Raw genomic sequence first — 19,383 nt, 5'->3', positions numbered from 1 at the left:
GTGGCCCCTGAACAACACCTGGTTTCACAGTAGGCAGTGGTCCTTCCAACAGGACTCAAGGCATGGACCACACAACAGTGGTTGGGGGAAAACATGTCTGACTACATCTCGCCATCTGGAAGTCCTGATCTAAATTCGTTGGACTTCAAATTGTGGTTGTGGCTTGAGAGAGTCATCTGAAAGAAACTACACCCAAGTATCACCATCCTGAAGGTGGATTTGGAGCAAGCAGTGGCAGCATTTCCATTGGATGTTGTGTGTGTGTGCGCCACCATTGATATGTCATTTCACAGAATTTGGACATGTATGAAGTCAAAGGGGGGGGACATTTCGAACATTGAGTGCTGCTATATGCATGTTATATATGTATGTACTGAAAGCTATAAATGATTTACTGATAGATTAAAGGTTTACGCACTGTTCAAGTTGTAACAGTATTTATGGTTAGACTAGGTGTAGAGCGTTTAACAGTATGACAGATTGTGTTGTTTGGCCATATGTGTCAGCCCAAGAAGAGAAACTGATCTTGCTTGTCTAAAGTTTTTCCCTCCTCCCATTCTTGGACTTGGTTACAAAGTAAATTATATTTGACAAGAAATTGTATTCTTGTGTAATCCTGTACCCAAATGTGAGCAAAGAATATATGCACAAAGTATCTTCATGACTATGCTAGTTGTATATGGAAGCTAGACAACAATTCACTCCACTTGAGAATGGCTAGATGATAGATTTTTTAAGTCATTGGTCATAGAAGACCTTGAAGCTTGAGTCAGCCAAGTACTACAAGGTTTTGTATGACAAAATTCGAGTGTACGGCCATCAACAAAACTATGAATAGGGTTGGATGTTAATGAGAGATCATCAATGTATAGCAGAAAGATTGTAGATGAAGAACAATCTGGGGTCTTTTGTCATCCACTTACCAGGGGTTGGAAGATTATAAGGTAGCAGATTGGTAAGAAGGCTGCAAGGCTATACTTGATCCGATGACTTAGAAGTGGGTTGTTGAGCGTATGGAAATGAGGGGAATGGGATAATAGTTTGATGGCTGATTGTATCTCCATTTTTTAAAGAGCAGGCTGGCTGAAAGCTTGCTTCCATGCTGTTTTGATAGATGGGCAGCTTATAAATGTGATACAGAAAGGGCATTGTTTCTGTAGCACTAGTTCCAAAGTGCTAGGTTTGAGATCATTAAAATTGTGTGTGTGTGTGTGTGTGTGTGTGTGTGTGATGAAAGAGAAATAAGCAATAGAATTTATGTATAGACAGGGTTCTTGCACTCCCCAGGACAAAGAAATCTGAAGAGGGAGAAAGCTGCTACCATGCACAGAGAAAAGGCCACCCAGCTAAAAAGGACAGAACATACCATATAGGAATTTTATTGAGCAGTCCTTGAGACCAGACCTTTCCATGCCATGTCCAGAGATGGATAGTGAAATCTGCTGTTGATCTAGAGTGAACAGTTCATATTGATGAGCAGTTTAGCTTTCGTGTTGTGAAGACAAAATGAAACTATTGAAGACACCATAATTTTAAGAGAGGACAAGCACACAAAAGAAGGCAAAACAATGTGGAGTACTAAATGTCATTATGGCAGATTCCAAACAAAATCCTCCTCCCATTTTAAATCTTCATCTGTATATTGGAGGCTTTTTCTCTCCTGAATACATGAATCAGCTACATATATTCAGGTCAGCAATGCTGAATGGCTATAGTGTAGATATCATGTATTGATTATGTTAATCCAGAAGAACTGGTAATTTTCCAGTTTGACAGAATATGCTCACTTATAGGAACAGATCTTTTGGTGAATGGATAAAAGTAGTTACGTTTTTTGATAAAGCTCAGAGGAGTTTGAATGTTATACCTTAAGAACTTGTGCTACATTTTCCAAGGCACATCGGAATATTATTATTATTACACGACACCTCCAGGGAGTCCGACTCATCGAGGGAGGGCACCTACTCTACAGCTGTCTCCACCACTCATCCACAACTGACCGCAACTACACCAACACTGACCACTGCCACTAGTATTTCCACAGACAATCGCAAATATCCATGCTCACCGATATTTAAGAACAGGATTCAAACCTGCAACCTTTTAGCTGGAGAGCAGATACGCTAACTACTCGGCCAGCCAGGCTGGCCACGAATGCATCCAGCTACTAGCTAAAAAATTTGTACAGCTGTGTTTGTTTGCAGTGGTGGGATTGGTTGTTTGTCTTGTCCTTTGAAGAGTTTTAGATGAGATTGATATGGTCTCTGAATCGATGATTCTAGCTGTTTGCTAATTCTTCTTCTGCAGCTTCTCCCACTTAAGTGGGGTCACTGTTTGTAATGAGTCTCCTCCACACCTTCCTGTCTTGGGCTGTCACCACATCCAAGTTCTCCATCTTTTCTTTGGCCGCCCACGCTTCCGCCTTCCTTGCACATCCATCTGCATGACCCTTCTTCCCACATATTCGTCCTCCCTCCTCATCACATGACCAAACCATCTCAACCTTGCCTCCTGTATTTTCGCTCCTAAGTTCGTAACTTTCACTGTTCCCCTGACATAGTCATTTCTCAGACGATCCTTTCTGGTCACACTGCACATCCACCTAAGCATTCTCATCTCTGCTACTTCCATCCTGCTGATGTTATTTTTCCTCAGGGCCACAGTTTCTATAGCATATGTCATAGCTGGCCTCACTACTGTCCTATAAATTTTGCCTTTCAGATTGATCGGCACCCTCTTATCGCATAACACTCCAGCCATCTCCCTCCAGTTCCTCCCACCCGCTTGTATCCTGCATCCCACTTCCTTCTCAACTCCTCCATCTTCTTCCACTGTTGAACCTAAGTATCTAACGTCTCTCACCTTCCTGATGACATTTCCTTCCAGCTCCAGATCTGTCTCCTGGCCGCTGCACAACACACATACTTTGTCTTACTTCTGCTCAGTCTCATACCTCTCTCTTCCAGTACTTTTCTCCATCTTTCCAGTATTTTCCATTATTAAAAACATTAGCTGTTTGCTAATGTTTTTAATAATGTCACGTTGATCAGGATAGTGTTATTATGAAAGATGTACTTACTTGAGTGGATGCATTTTCTCTGCAAATAGAACTCTGTTACTAGCCATACTGCTTCTTGCATTAAAATTTCTATGCACATCATATATTGCCTATCAGACATCTTCATATATAGCTTTTCTTATCGATGATATTTTCTTAAAGAAATCTCAGAACTAATTCATTCTTTTCATAGCTTTTTATGTTACTCCCACTCATAAAAGGATGTAACCATACGTTAGTACTGTTGGTGTGCTATGGCTTATTTTTATTATTTTTTTCTACATAATCTAGAAACCCTTGGTAGAGAGACCAAACATGGAATATTTCCAAGCTACTTCAGCTTGATAAGCAGAACTATAAGTAGACTTGCATGACATAAACATCCATACCATTCCACAGTCTCTTGATTGAAGAGTGGGTATACAATTCTTTGGATCAACAGGATGACATTATCTCCTTTTCCCTATTAAATCTACTGTTTTCACTATCAAGCACAATTATTTGCAGGGCAAGCCGAGCAATTATCATTGGAGGGAGAGGGCATATTGCAATATGGACTTAGGGATAATTACCTAAAACAGCATGTGATTGAAAGGACCAAGGGTTTGAGAGTGTTGGATCTGGTAATAGCATCAGAAGATATATCTATAACTGCAGTAGCAACTCTACCTCTGATTGGGGAAAGTGACCATGCTGTCTTGTCCTGGGGGTTTCTCAGCATGTGGAAATTTCAGTCAAGAAAGAGGAGGCAAAAAGGAGCAGTGCCATGTCGTAAACTATATGGAATGAATGTCATTAGTGCATGGGAAGTGGTCAAGTATTGTTTGAACAAGGAAGTATCAGAATGCATACCCTGGATCATGAGAATAAATTGAGTATGGATTAAGTGCATGCATGACTAACAATATAAAGCAGAAGCTGGGGAAAAAAGAAAGCATTACAGAAGGAATATAAACAAGATGATCAGCATGTCTATGAACAGTATAAAGCAGAAGCAAGAAGGACAATTAGTATGGTATGGAAAGCTAAATCGGATTTTGAAAGAAAATTAGCTAAGCAAGGCCAAAGTAAATCTGAAACAGTTTTTTTGCTATGTAGCAAGTAACAGAAGGAATGATAACTTTACTCCATACTGATGGTAGAAAAGTTGCAGAAGAAATAGTTCTGTTACTAAGTGATCACTTGACAAGAGCATATCATCCAGGTAGTTGACTTTGCAGTTACCGATGTGACAGAAACTAATGTGAGAAGTTTCTAATGTTGGAAGTATTTAACATATTGAAACATAGTGTGAATACAACACACAACAGTTGGACTGTACAGTATTTCAGCTTGTTTGCTACGAGAATGTCTCAGGTGGAATTGTTTAATCTGTCTTAGTTCTAGCAAGGTTCCAAGGGAGTGGAAAGAAAGTAAGATAGTTCCTTTGCATAAGTGGCTCCAAGACAAAAGTAGCCAATTACAGACCAATTAATATCTTTGGAGTGGTGGTTAAAAGGTAAAACCGAGGAAAGGGTGGGTGTGAATACATTACTTGGTGGGCAGTATGGATTTGTAAAAAGCGAGGGTGGTCTGAAAAGTTCTCGGCCTCGACCATAGATGGCAACACTGTTGGCAAGTTTGTTTGTTTTTTTTAAGTTGGTACATCTGTCATAAGCATCCATGTGAAATTGCAGGTCATTCTATCAAGTAGTTTCTTTATACAGCTGTCTGAAGCAAAAGTGTTGTCTGTATCCCTTGAAATGTATAAATGATTATAAAATTCTTTGTAAAAGATGGTTTAACCCCAAAAGAAATTCATTCGAAGGTCATAAAAGTTTATGGGAACTCTTCTCCTTTGTTTTCGACAATTAAAAAATGGGCTGCCGAGTTTAAACATGGCTGTACCAGCCTTGAAGATGATCTATGTGAAGGACGTCCAAAAAGTGTAACAACACAAGTGCATGAAATTGCTGAGACTATAGGCATTTCAAAAGAATATGTAGGATATATTTTGCATGAAGAATTGCAAATGAAAAAGCTTTGCACAAGATGGGTACCATGCTTGCTCACAGCAGAAATGAAAATCTCGGAAAAGTGCTTGGAGCGCTTTAACGAGAATAAAACTGATTTTGTGCGTTGATTTATTACTATGGATGAGACTTGGATTCACCATTACCAGAACCCAAACAGTATTCAAAGAAGACAAAGGCAGTTCTATTAGCAGGAAAGGTCATGGAGTCGGTGTTTTGGGGATGCTAAAAGCATTTTGTTTATTAATTATCTTGAAGAGGATAAAACAATAACTGGGGAATATTATTCCAATCTTTTAACCAGCCTAGACAAAAAAATACGTGAGAAAAGACCTGGTTTGCAGAATAAAAAATCATCTTTCATCGGGACAATGGGGAAAATTAAGGGATCTACACTATGAATTTTTGGAACATCCACCCTATTCCCCAGATTTGGCTCTCTCTGACTTCTATCTCTTCCCAAAACTAAAACTCTTTCTCACTGGTCAGTGTTTTTCTTCAAATCAAGAGGTTATTGCAGCTGTAGAGGAGTATTTTGCAGATCTTACTGAGAACCACTACAGGGACGGGATGTTTTATAATGGTAACAGCAAAATTAGCTAAGGGAAATGATCACACTATGATGCTGCTAGACTTTGCAAAGGCATTTAACAGAATCCTGCATAAGAAATTATTACGCAAATTGGAACTTATGAGGCTTGGCATCTGAGGAGGGCATATGGTGGAGTGGAATCAAGGCGAATGAGGGTCGGCAATGGAGTGATCCCCAGGATTCTGTACTAGGGCAATTACTCTTTAATTTGTATATTAATCACATAGTGAAAGATTTGGGGGGGGGGGTGTTCAGTTGTTTGCTGACAGTGCAAAACTGATTATTATTATTATTACCACCCCAAGACCTCATGGAGTCAAAGACTCATCTGGGAGGTCCTTTTATCACATACACAGCTCATCATACCGTGTTTTAAACACATTCAAACGCTTTGCAGACACCACATTCTCAACCAAGACATTCCAATCATTCACAACTCTGCACGAAAAAAACCTGCCTCCCACTCCCCTATTCACACCCTCTTTATACAGTTTCCAGGGATGACCTCTGGTTCTCCCCTGATCTCCCACTATTCTCTGTAAAACTTCTCCAGCATTGATCCTATAACAACCCCTTACCAACTTGTATGTCCACCAGACTCTGCAAATTACATCTTCTCAATCTTTCCTCATACTCGACATTCCAGAAGTCAGAAACTACCTTAGTCAGTCTCCTTTGGACCCTTTCCAACATCTCTTCATCCTTCTGAAAACCCGGTGACGAAATCTGGGCACAATAGTCCATGTGTGGCCTAATCAAAGCCTTATACAACGGAACAAGAATCTCCCTACTTCGACATGTCAGTGTCCTCTGCATCATTCCCAGAAGCCTTTGTATTGTCTTCACAATTTTGGCAATGTGTCCCCTAAATTTTAGATCCTTATCCACTATCACCCCCAGATTTCTTATTTCCTCTACCTCCAACAATATATTCTCGCCAAGCATAAATTCTGCATCCCGTCTTTGTTTTCCAAATTTTAAAACCTTACATTTTGCAACATTGAACTCGCATTCCCAATTTCGTGCCCAATCACCTCAATCTGTTCAAGTCTTCCTGTAAGGCCACAACATCTTCACTACACTTCATGGTTCGTCCCAACTTTGCATCATCTGCAAACAACTGAATATCTCCATCCAAATCTTCACCTATATCATTAATATACAAATTAAACAGCAATGGACCTAAAACAGACCCCCTGAGGCACTCCACTAGCGACTTTCCTTTTCCTTGATATCGCTTCCCCATATGCAACTTGTTGATACCTATCAGATAGCCAGTCTCCAATCCAATGCACCAATCTAATATCTAACCTCATCTGCTCTAGTTTGACTGTCAACCTATCATGAGGTACTCTATCAAAAGCCTTTGTGAAATCCAAGTATATTACTGTGTATCCTTTTCCTCTGTCCAAGGAAGCAGTCACTTTATTGTAATAAGTAAGTAGATTACTAAAGCATGACCTCCCTTTAGCAAATCCATGCTGTCCATCAAAGATAATACCATTGTTATCAACCCAACTCTGGATCCTATTTCTCACAAGCTTCTCCAACAACTTAACCACAACACCTGACACACAGATAGGCCTATAGTTTGATGCTTGAGTTCGATCACCTCCTTTATGAAGTGGCACAATCTTGCCCTCCTTCCACGCCTTAGGAACTTGACTGAGTGCAAGACTCGGTCAAGTTCCTAAGGAGTGGAAGGTGTCATATTAAAAAAATATTAAAAACTCATATTAAAAAAATATGGCAAGGCAGGCGTCAACTCCCTGGCACATTCTTTCAGAATACGTGGTGATATATTATCAAGTCCCATAGCCTTATTAACATCTAGTTTACTCAACTCCCCATACACCTCTTGCTCACCTACAATCAGTCTCTCCTCCCCATCATCAACTGCTCTCAATCCCTCCATGAAGTCACATTCACAAGATTGAAAGATCTTTATGAACTGCTCATTAAGTATCTCCACCACACATTCTGCATTAGTTGTCTTTATACTATTTTCTCCAATCATTGTCATCCTTCCATAATTCTTTCTTTTGCTGGCTACATATCAAAAGAACTCCTTAGGATTCTTTTTGGCTTCATTAGCCAACTGCTGTTCATACCTCTCTTTAGCTACCCTCACCAACCATGTCACCCTCCTTTCTTGGTCTTTGTAGACCTCATTGAATTGGTTATTTCCACTTCTCTTATGCTGTCTCCACAATGCCCTTTTTTTCTGTATTGCATGCTTAATCTCTTTATTCATCCATCTCGCACCCACCTTATTTAACCTTCTCCCCCTTGGAATACATTTAGACATTGCATCTACTAAATAGTTTTTGAAAGTCCCCCCAAACTGCATTGATCTCTTTTCCAGCTAACTCCTCATTCCATGCTACACCCACAAGCTGTCTCCTGAGCTCTTCATAATCCCCCCCCCCCACCTTGTAGTTCCACATATACCCTTTTCTCACAGAGGTCCTCACACTGCTGGCAACCACCCAGGTCACTCTCATGGTCTCTCTCACCAATTGGTGGATGATTTGACACCTCATTTTCAATTGCATCCTCTGATGAGATGACCAAATCCAAGATCCTCAATCCTCGTGTACCCTCTGTTACATACTGTCTGAGGTAGTTATCCCTCAAAAACTCAAGAAACTCATTTTCTTTACTTCCAGTTGCTATCTCATCATTCCAGTCTATATTGCCATAATTAAAATCACCCATAATGATCATCCTTTCTTATTTACTTGGCTAATTTGATTGTACATTTCATTATCACCACCAACCACCATCCACATTACCTGGTCTATAACAATATCCCACCAAGTATTTGATTCCATTCACCTCTATCTCACACCATACTGCCTCAAAACCACTGGCACTATTTCCCTCTTGCATCTCCACTTTATATGGACATAACTCTTTCTCTATCATCAATAGCACTCCCCCTCCCTTTTTACCCCCTCTGTCCTCACGAAACACATCATACCCTTCCATCTCTCTATTCCTGTCAGGATGTCATCCTCTTCCAACCATGTCTCACTTATTCCGACAAGCTTTGGGTGAACAGACGCAATTAGTACAACCATTTCATCTGCCTTGTTTCTTATACTTCTAGCATTTGTATACAAACACAACAGCTCATTTCTGGATCTACAGCTAGTTCTTCCACTGATACTACCACTCACTCGATGTGATCTCTCCATGCTCGACTGGGGCCATTTCCCTTTCTGCTTCTTCATTTTAAAACCCTTTTCAATTCCAACTGTTTCCTCTTGATCCTTGGTCATCCCATTCTTTTCCTGCCTACACATGCTCACCTCCTCTTGGAGCATCCACCTTTCTCATGCTGTGTATCCCTGTCTACCCTGAGCCTCCCCATTTCCCTGCTCCTCTTGCACACCCATTCTCACTTTTTATACTCATACCACTCACTTCCCCATTCATGACCACCTCTTCAATCTCTCCTGTCTTACTCTCCCGCTCTTCCACGGCACTTCCCACTCTATCTGATTCATTCTCTCGGTTCACTTCTCCAGCAGCAGTCTCTCCAAGCGACTCACACCATAACCACCCAAATGCAGTCCATCGCTCCCATACAGCTCACTTCGTCCCTCAAACTCATTCCACACATTAACAAACTGTACTCCCGTCTCCTCACACATTTCAGCCAGCATATCATTTATAATCCTTGCTCTCTGCCTCATTTCACCACAGTCATACCTAGGCAACATGCTAACTACCCTTCCTGTCACACTATTCTATTTTATCCTTCTAAGCAGCCTCCTGATATCTATTCTGACACAGTTTGTCCTCTCTCAAATCATTCTTACCTATTAATACTATTAACTCTTTTGCTCGCTCCTGCAGCATATCCAATGCCTCAATCACTCTACTCATTTTATCGCCTGGAAAACATACTTGTGCATTTTATCCTCCAGCACACCTTTAATAATGGAGTCGCCATACAATGCCACTCGCTCATCTTTCGTTAATGCTTTCATTCCATCATTATTTATTTTAATAGTTTTTACCTAAATTTTCTTAATTTCATTTCTTGCCTCATCCAATCCAATTCAACTTCCGAATCTTGCAACACATTCTCTCTATCATTCAGTCTTTCTAACTCCTCTTCTCACTTTCACTCTCATTCATCCTTCTTTGTTTCCGTATTTTCGGTCCAACATACGTCCATCTTTCGCTATCATTCTTCCCATTTTCACACTCATTCATCTTTCTTTGTTTCTGTACTTTCGGTCCAACATACTTCCAACTTTCGCTATCATTCTTCCCATTTTCACACTCATTCATCTTTCTTTGTTTCTGTTCTTTCAGCGAACTTTCGCTATCGTTCATTCTTTTTTCGCTATCATCCAATTCTCTTGGTTTTTTTCACTTTCGATTTCTGCGTCATGCCATTTTTAGTTTCATTCGTTCTCTCAATTTCGTTTCCTTCCACCACTCTCACCTCACTTTCGTCCCTTTTAACATCCATTACGGTTTTCAAATCGCTCTTTTTCTTTTTTACTGATTTTTTAACATTTTTCTCCTCTCCCTCTCGCCATCCTTCTCTTTCAAACGTGCACCCATTTTCCCTGCAACAATCTCGCTACTAACACTTTCTGTCATAAATTTTATATTTGCATGCATCAATTCCTTGTTCAGGTCACACTTTGCACACACCCTCCTTCCATCCTCGCCAAATATCCACAAATCATTTATGTAATCGAAAGAATACATATAACAGACCTCACACTTAACGAAACGACTGAAATCTAAATTAAAGTCATGGAATGACAATGCTACCGCATTTTTTGCAGGTTACCAAGTCTAATAATAACGATTTCGTAATTAAGTTTTGGCAAAAAAAATCCCCCACACTAATAAAACCGGTAGCGTAAAACGTTTACAGCCTCTCTTCCTCAAAAAATTATGCACATATATATTTAATTATTCCTAGAAAACTTATCCAACTCTGCTATGTAATTCACATTTTTATAATACACTTTATCAAACTATTAATGATGCCAATAGTTTGATAAAGGTTATGTAGGTATCCTACAGGATGATTTAAATAAATTGGCAGTGCGGGCAAAGGACATTGGTTGTTAATTTGATATTGCAAAATAAGGTAATGCGCTGGGATGAATAGATTATGTACTTTGTATAGTAGTGATTGTACTGGATTACAGGAAAAAATTGATGAGAGTAGTTCTAGGAGACTTCATTGCACATGACGATCACTTAAATGGACTTATACGGACTGGGAATTAGAAATGAACGAGGAGAAAAACTATTGGAGTTCTGCATTGGAAGGGAATTAGCAATCAATAACACTATGTACAAACCACACAAGAGGAGACTGTACACATGGGTAGCACCTGGGAATCGATGTAAGAATCAAATTGAGGACACTAATGAATAGCACCAAAACACTGCCAGGTGTAGACTGTGGATCAGATCATCAATTATTAATCTCTATAATTTAAAGATCCATCTGAAAGCAAACAAGAATAATAGCAACAAAAGATATGACTTTTCACAAATAGACAACAAATTTACAATGGACATTGAATCAGAGCTCAGGAACAAAGCATTGAATCATATTGGACACACCTAAAACAAACCATTGTAAAATCTGTAGCCAAAAATATCCCAATAAAAAAGAATGGTAGTCTATGGATTACAAAAGAAATCCTAGAACTAACTGAAAAAAAGGAAACAAATTAAAACAACAGATTGGCAAAATCCACATAACCTGAATAAAGCTATTAAGAAATCTTGTCAAAAAGATAAAAATAGCTATATTCAAAATACCTATAAAGAAATAGAAAGACACTCTAACTCTAATGAAACAACAGATTTATTCAAGAAGGTTAAGGATATAACAAAAAATTTCAAACTTCTTCTTCTACTACGCATTATTCCCGCTTCCCATGCAGGGTCCGCATGTTACTTTAGATGCGACTTCTTGTCAGTACTACTCCCAACCGACCCGTCGCCTGGTCTGCCGCTGGGGGGGGGATATATTTTTGACTGTAGAGGCGTATGTTCATGGGGCTGGTTTGCCTGTTTGAGGGATGAAAAACGCCAGATAAACTGGCAGAAAAAACCCTACTGACCGCACCCAAGACCGGCTAACTTGGCTATGCCTGAGGAAGAAAAAAAATTCTAACCAAAACTTAATATAATTGCAGAGGAAAATATCAAGATCTTAAATGACACTAATGACATAGCCAGAAGATGGAAAGAGTATTGCGCCGAGCTTTACAACTACCCAGCTTGTAAAGCTGGGTACTTGTAAAGTACCCTTCTTTTGTTGAAGACAAAACCCAGCTTTGTCTTCAACAAGAAGACAAAGGAGCTATGGAAAACATGGAAACGAAGATCCTCAAAAGTAAAGTAGAACAAGCAATCAAAAAATTAAGGAAAAACTAAGCCTCGGGTCCTGATTCAATACCAACTGAAATGCTGAAAAATCTTTGGAGAGAATGCAGTCAGCTGGATGCATGATTTATGCAACAAAATCTGGAAAGACTGGAAGATGGCCAAATGGCTGGACTAGTTCGACCATTATCCCAATCTACAAAAAAGGCAATCACAACAACTGTGATTGCCTTTTTTACTTGCTGGTATCCCACATACCAGCAAGATTTTACTACAGATTATTAAGGTGAGGTTACAAAGTTTTATAGACCATCAGATCTCAGAAGAACAAGCGGGATTCAGAAAAGGTCGAGGGACTAGAGTTCATATATCTAACATCAGACAAATAATTGAAAAAGCAAGGGAATTCAACTTAAGCCTTTGACTGCATGAGGTGGGATGTCATGCAAGAATCAGGAATACCAAACCATCTAATAACCCTCATAAAGAGAACTTATATCAAGGAAATCAAGCAACAGTCAGAATTGAAAACTCATTGTCCCCTGCATTCCAATTTGAAAAAGGATCAAGACAAGGATGCATACTCTCACCATTGCTATTCAACCTTTACAGCAAAACTATAATGAAAAGATCTCTAGAAAAGTGGAATGGAGGCATTAAATTAGGTGGCCGAACAAACACTAACCTATGATATGTAGATGATATAGTGATAATAGCAACAAGCGAACAGGAATTAAAATCCATCCTAAATCAATTAGAATTGAAAGCTTAAGCCACGGTTTACGAATAAATCAAGAGAAAAGCAAAATAATGATTTTAAACAACGCAGAAGAGATAGATGCAGAAAGAATTGAAATTGTCGACCATTTCAACTACCTTGGAGTAATAATAACAAAAAACAAAAAAAGATGGATGTAAAAAAGAGATAAGAAGAAGAATAGCACTAGCTAAGAAAGCAATGACTGATTTAACTAAGATATGGAAAGACAGGCACATATCCAAAAAGATGAAAATTAAACTTGTAGAAACCTTAGTTTTTTCAATCTTTTTCTATGCTTCTGAGTCTTGGACAATGGCAAAAGATGACAGAAGAAGAATTGAGGTGTTCAAGCTCTGCTGCTGGAGGAGATTGTTAAGAGTGTCTTGGACAGAAAAGCAAACAAACAAAACCTAGAAGAAATGAATATCCATGTAAGACAGATAAACATAATTGAAAAGAGAATACTGCAATATTTTGAACACATGTAGAAGGGAAGGCAACTGCCTGGAAAAAATAATCATCCAGGGTAAACTGTGTGGAAAAGAAAAACGGACCCCCCAACAGGTGGATTGACCAAATATCAAGAATCACTAGACTTAAACTAGAACAAGCAATAAGAGAGGCACAGGGGAGAAAGAAATGGCGAAGCATCATCAGGAAGGTCACGAGTCCTCAGACATGAGGAGATCCGAGAGAGAGAGATTCATCCACAAGAAAGCCAGGTGACCAAATCTGTGCACAGTAGTCAAGAAGTGGTGGAGAGGATTCAGACCTACGACCAAGCTGGTGACAGATTTGTGGAATGCTCCTTATGGGGATAGATTGAAGGTGTGCGGGTTGCAGAATTTTAATTGGCAGGCAGGAGAGAGACCTGAGAAACTTAAAAGTTACTTTAAAAAAAAGGATTCTATAAGATTAACACAAAATAAATTTTTCAATACAGCGGGGGGGGGGTAGAACAAGTAGTCATCCATGGAAGTTGTGTAAGAGTGTGGTTAGTAGGGTGTGCTTTCTTTGATTAGAGAATAGTGAATGAGTGAAATGGATTGCAAGAGATAATTGGGAGTGCCCAAACAGTGAATAAGTTTAAGGAGAGGTATGATAGGTATTGCATGAATAATGATTAGTGTGGGTCTCCTTGGATAAGTCTTTCACTCTATGTAGATACCTGTATAATAATAATATTAAAAATATTTAACCTTATTTTTATATATCTTATAAAGAATTATATTATATTAACTATCTAACATTGTCAGCTACATCCATCCATCTTATAAATTTTTTTTTTTTTTTCTTCTCCAAGAATAGGTAGACTGTTCAGAACTATCACACAAAGCCTCCTGATTATTCCGCAATATTATGCTTTAAATATTTTCTTATCTGTTTATAAAATTTTATTATTATATAGCATCTCCATAGAGTCAGAAGACTCATCATAGGAAGTCCATACTAACTGCTATTTATACAGTACCTGTCATACTTCTTTAACTCATTCACTGTCAGAGCACTTTCAGCTACCTCTGGCAGTCCAGTTTCTATTCATTCAACAATTTCCAGTTTTCTGAGACATGGCTCCATTATTCACGTGTTGGTATTGTTCAGAGAGCTAATCTTCAGTCTATCTAACCAATCCCATTTCATTTCAAATGCAAAGGTCAAGAATATTCCTGTATATGAATATCTTTTATCTCATGCACTTGTCGGCTTATAAAATACAAACAGATTGCTAAAACAAGACCTACACTACCTTACACTACCTTTCACAAACTCATGCTGACTGTCATAAAGTATTTTAGGTATATCTATCCAGTCTTCTGTTCCTAACAGGTTTCTCTAAGACATTGTCCACAGCTGTTTATATACAGACTGGTCTGTAATTGGAAACTTCACTCCTACACCTATGCTTAGGGAGTGGTACTATTTTGCTACTTTCCACTATTTGGGAACCTTCACCATTGCAAGATGTTTATTAAATAACCAGGTGCATGGCATAGCTGACTTTGGCATGTTTCTTAAAAATATTAGGTGATGTGAATGATATCCATCCCCACAACCTTATTAACAGCAATACTTCGTACTACTCTGATTCTTTCACCGCTAATTCCTCTATTTGTGTCCCTTCTAAAGTACACAACGTCAGTATGAAATACACTGATAAAATGCCCATTAAATAATTCTACTACATTATTTGCCATGGTCACTCTGCTGCCAGAACTATCCAACCATTATCACTCTTCCATAACCTTTTTCTTTTTATGTGGCCTCACAAAAGATTTATTTGTGAACCTATAGTACATTTGTACTGTGGGTGGGTTATAGAATTTTTTTTTATTTATTTATATATTTTTTTTTTATTTTTTATTTATTTTTTTTTACCTGGTCTGGAGACTAAACGTGGAACTTTTTCAAGGCACTTCAGGCCTCCAATAAGTGGAGCAGTAGTCTCACACCTAGTGATGAAAAACATAACCCTGACACAGGAGTTGCACCCACAAGACTTAAAGTTGACTGGTGTTCCCTTTAACATTCCTTACTCGAGTGGAGTTAAATGCTGTGTGGCCTTGGATGATTTTGTGGGGGAGATATGGTTCACTTTAACCTGAATGGAGCTGAATATTCACAGTTGTCAGGTATAGGCAAGGCATAATCTGCATGCAATCCAACAAATTCCTTTGCATTCACCCATAGTTACTATCTGGTGCAGGTTTACAGCTTCATTTATCATTGGACCATCCTCCTTTGAGGACATTCACTAGTTGGATTCTGTAACCGACTCAGTTACTGCCGAGATTTATCACTGTACGATAAACGATTTTGTTGTGCCACAGCAGTGCCTGTGCATGGATTGTCATTTTCATGCAGAATGGGGTCCTCCTCCACAAATTGGTCGAACTGTACAGGCGGTTCTTAGAGAACATTTCACGGAATCCACTGCATGGCCACCTTATTCACCTGATCTGACTTCTGGCTCTGGAGATTTCTCAAAGACAGGGTTTATCAGGATCACCTGATAAACATAATACATAATGCATCATATGTGCAACATCAGTTCCAACCAGCTGCATTCTGCCTTTGAACACACTGTATAAAGGATGCAGTTTTTGGCATACTGGGAAGGGCAGTACGTTCAACAGTACAGCCTGTGAATGCATAATGGAAGTGAATAAAAATGTGTTATTTATGCTTATCTCTTTTCTCCCTCTTACTCACAGAAAAATTACTACATGTGCATTCAGTACATTATACAATGTCCTTTTGTAAAAAAAAAATAGTTCCAATGAATTCCTTAAACAGGGATACTTTAATTTTGATCACCATGTACTACAAAGAATCTTTCATCTATTTGTTGTGTAGGTTTCTGTTGAGATAGGACATTTTTAGTACTGTTTTTATTTCAACTAGTTTCGTGAAATACTTTGTTTCATTTCATCAGGAAATAGTGAATAAACTAAAAAGTAGAAGGCAAGTAATAACAGTTAACACCCTTAGTGAAAAATATTTATTTGAAAACATCTAAATGGTGGAATGCATGCATTTATTATGCTGACTGCTGGTTTTGGGTTGCTGTATACTACTGGTAGATACAAGTGTCGTGATGGGTTAAGGAAATCCAGACTTGATGTGAAATCATCCCTTGTTTTTTTGTTACACTGTGGATGATGCTTCATTTCAGCTGATTCTTTGAACACTATTGAGTAAAAATGATAATCGATGTGGAGCATTTCAGTTTGTTCCCATTCTACTTGGGTGTTTTGTTTCCATTGTATGTACTGCATTCCTGATTTGCGCTTTCTTTCATTCTCAACATCCTCAAAATGTTCCAATTAGCATATCTCACCAGATCTGCCAGTCTGTTCTGTGTAGTGTAGACCAAAATTGCAGCTGATCTTTTAGACACCTGGTTTTTTGAGAGGCATATGGAGGTTTAAGAGATTTCAGATGTTTAAAGATTTTGTTGGGTAGAAGGTGATTTAAGTTTTGGTGGCAATCTAATCTTGCTGATTTATTGTGATTGATTGTATATGTGGAAGAATTGCTGCTCTTTTGTATTCTTGTAAATTAAAGATGCTAAGATATTGTTATTTTTGGTTTTATCCTTTATCTGAGGGTAAGCAAGGGAAAATTTTGCATGTGAATTATCTTCATGGCTGGGCTACTTGTATATAGGGGATAAAAGCGGAGTTTTTTTTTTTAGTTCAACTTTTATTTTTATTCCAAAAAATAAAATAAAAAATAGTTCTAAAAACTTTCATCTACTTTTTCATTGACACAATTTGAAAACTTAAGATATCTACATTATTTTGACAATGAAATATAAATTGCCATTATCGGGAGAATTGAAAAACTGTTTGTATTCTCTCTCTCTCTCTCTCTCACACAAACAGGCTTTTTGTATATGCTTTAATTTTCTAGGTTTTTAAAATTAGTTGCAGTAGTTAGTGATCATGTCTCTCATGGGTTGAGAAAGATTTGTACTAGTTTTCATTACAAAAAGTGTTTAAAACACTTTAAATTATCCTTCATCCAAAGTTGCAATCTGCCTTTCATATTTTGAATTATGATAATCATGCATTGAACTAGAATGATATGGAGAAGCCTGCTTGAAGGGATTGTCTTTTAGTTACAGATGCTGTCATTTGCAGCAGCAGCATTGCAGGTTGTATGAAATATCCAAGGAACTTTATAGTTTTAGTTATTATGACATGCTTTTTATTGACTCTAGTTAAGTTCCAGTTCTATTCTACAGTGAATATTATAAGTTATATGACCTTAAAAGTCATAATTTATTTTGAATTTATTTTTAGAAAAAATTAGAGCATTTTTGGCAGAATTCACAGCAGAAGATGAAAATGGAAAGAAAAATATGAAATATGGACTTCAGCTGGTATGAAATTCTTGATTTTTTATATCCATTTTTGTATTGCTTAAATATATTTAAATACAGTGTAAACTTAAGTCGTACCTTTCCTAGATGTACCTCTCTAAATAAAAAGTGTTTCAATATGTTAGTATTGTAAGAGCAATATGATTAGAATGACCTACTTCTTATGCATGTATAGCACTATTATATATCCAGGCTGAAATTCATCTGCCATCCAAATCATGCTGTGTGTGTGGGTGGGTGGGTGTCCTAATGTGAATAGATCAATATGGTTGACAGTTCAAATAGCTAGATGCAAATTGATGTCGACCAGAGAGAGAGAGCAATCAAAAGCGGTAAGGGTTAATGTGGAAATTACTGCTGTGGAAATAACCTTCTGTGTTGGTTATTTTCACAGTGATCGTTACTCAGTCTATAGATTTATCATGGAAGATTTACTTTGCCTGCATTATATCTGTCATACTGAATCTTAAATTCATTCATACTCATCATTCACCACACATTCAGGCAAGGAATTCTACTCACTCATCGCATTAAAAAAAACTTTGAGTAAGTTTTCCCTTTACATCTTACCTTACTTGGGTTGAACCCCTTGTCCTTTGCCCTTTTTCTGCCATTTGAAAAATCTCTCCCATATCCATTTGATATATCTCTCAACAGCTTAAATGTCATAATCATGAAAATGAAGTCTTTAAAATTATTTTAGTCCTCTGGACTGAAACATATTGGATTTTATGGTTAACTGTCATTAGGCTATGATATTGAACTGTAGTTACACTTGACATATTTGAATTCCCAGAAAGTGATCAAGAAAAACCGAAAATGAGATGGAGAGATGAAATCATAGGAAGAAATAGCTGAATGAGGGCAGTCCATGAGAGGAAAGAGTAGAGAAAATTAGGAAAGATCTTTGCCCAGCAGTGGCAGCAACAGGCTGATAACAATTTTGTAGGCCAAATATCTTTTTGCTTTAAAGAAACCTAATTAATGTTGTAACAGTAGTTAATCCTATCTGAACAGTCTGACAGTTGGATGTATTCGGTGGCCAGTTTGCTTGTTTTGCAGGATGAAAAGCCAGAGTTTCACTTCTGGGAGTAAAAACTCTTTGACCCCCTTTTGGGACCAATTAACTTGCCAGTTGAAAAGGCCTTGAAGTTTTTTTTGTTTCTTTAGACAGAATTTGAACCATTAGTCCATCATGGTACAAATGTACTATTATAGGTTTATAAAAATAAGAACAGCCATAGCTAAATATGCATTCTGGAAAAATAAAGATCTGCTCAGAAGTTCTGTGAGTACCGAGACAAGGAAAAGAATGATAAGAACATTAGTGTGGCTAATTTTCACATATGGAAGTGAGACCTGGATATTCAAGAAGAGAGCAAGGCAACAGATAATGGCCTTTGAAATGTGATGCTATAGGAGAGCTCTGAAAATCCCATGGACAGAACATGTGACAAATACAGATGTCCTACAGAGAATGTGAACACAGAGATCTTTATTACAGGAAATGATCCAGAGAAAGATGAGATTGGCAGGACATTACTGATAGGTTCAGCAGGACAGAGGATACTAACAGTTTTAGAAGGAAAAATTATGGGAAAAGGATCAAGAGGCAAAAAACGAAGGACATGGCTTGAAGATATAAGATCATGGACAGGATCACATGGCTATGCAGAAACAAAAAGGGAAGCCACC

General features: G+C 38.1%; 1 protein-coding gene across 1 annotated transcript in view; it reads left to right on the top strand.

Annotated features, from left to right (window-relative positions):
- Mcm7 (minichromosome maintenance 7) overlaps positions 1-19,383 on the top strand; it is a 146,437-nt gene that overhangs the window by 10,194 nt on the left and 116,860 nt on the right. Inside the window, exon 2 of the mRNA XM_090413327.1 lies at positions 17,609-17,688. Coding sequence (XP_090269453.1) covers positions 17,609-17,688 — 80 coding nt within the window. The remainder of the gene's footprint in view (positions 1-17,608; positions 17,689-19,383) is intronic.

This window comes from Typopeltis vanoorti, chromosome 24 (assembly GCF_054136105.1).
Source record: "Typopeltis vanoorti isolate ZY-2024b chromosome 24, IOZ_Tvanoo_1.0, whole genome shotgun sequence".
Taxonomy (NCBI): domain Eukaryota; kingdom Metazoa; phylum Arthropoda; class Arachnida; order Uropygi; family Thelyphonidae; genus Typopeltis; species Typopeltis vanoorti.
The sequence above is the reverse complement of the archived record's forward strand: the minus strand, read 5'-3'. Positions and strand labels throughout refer to the sequence as shown.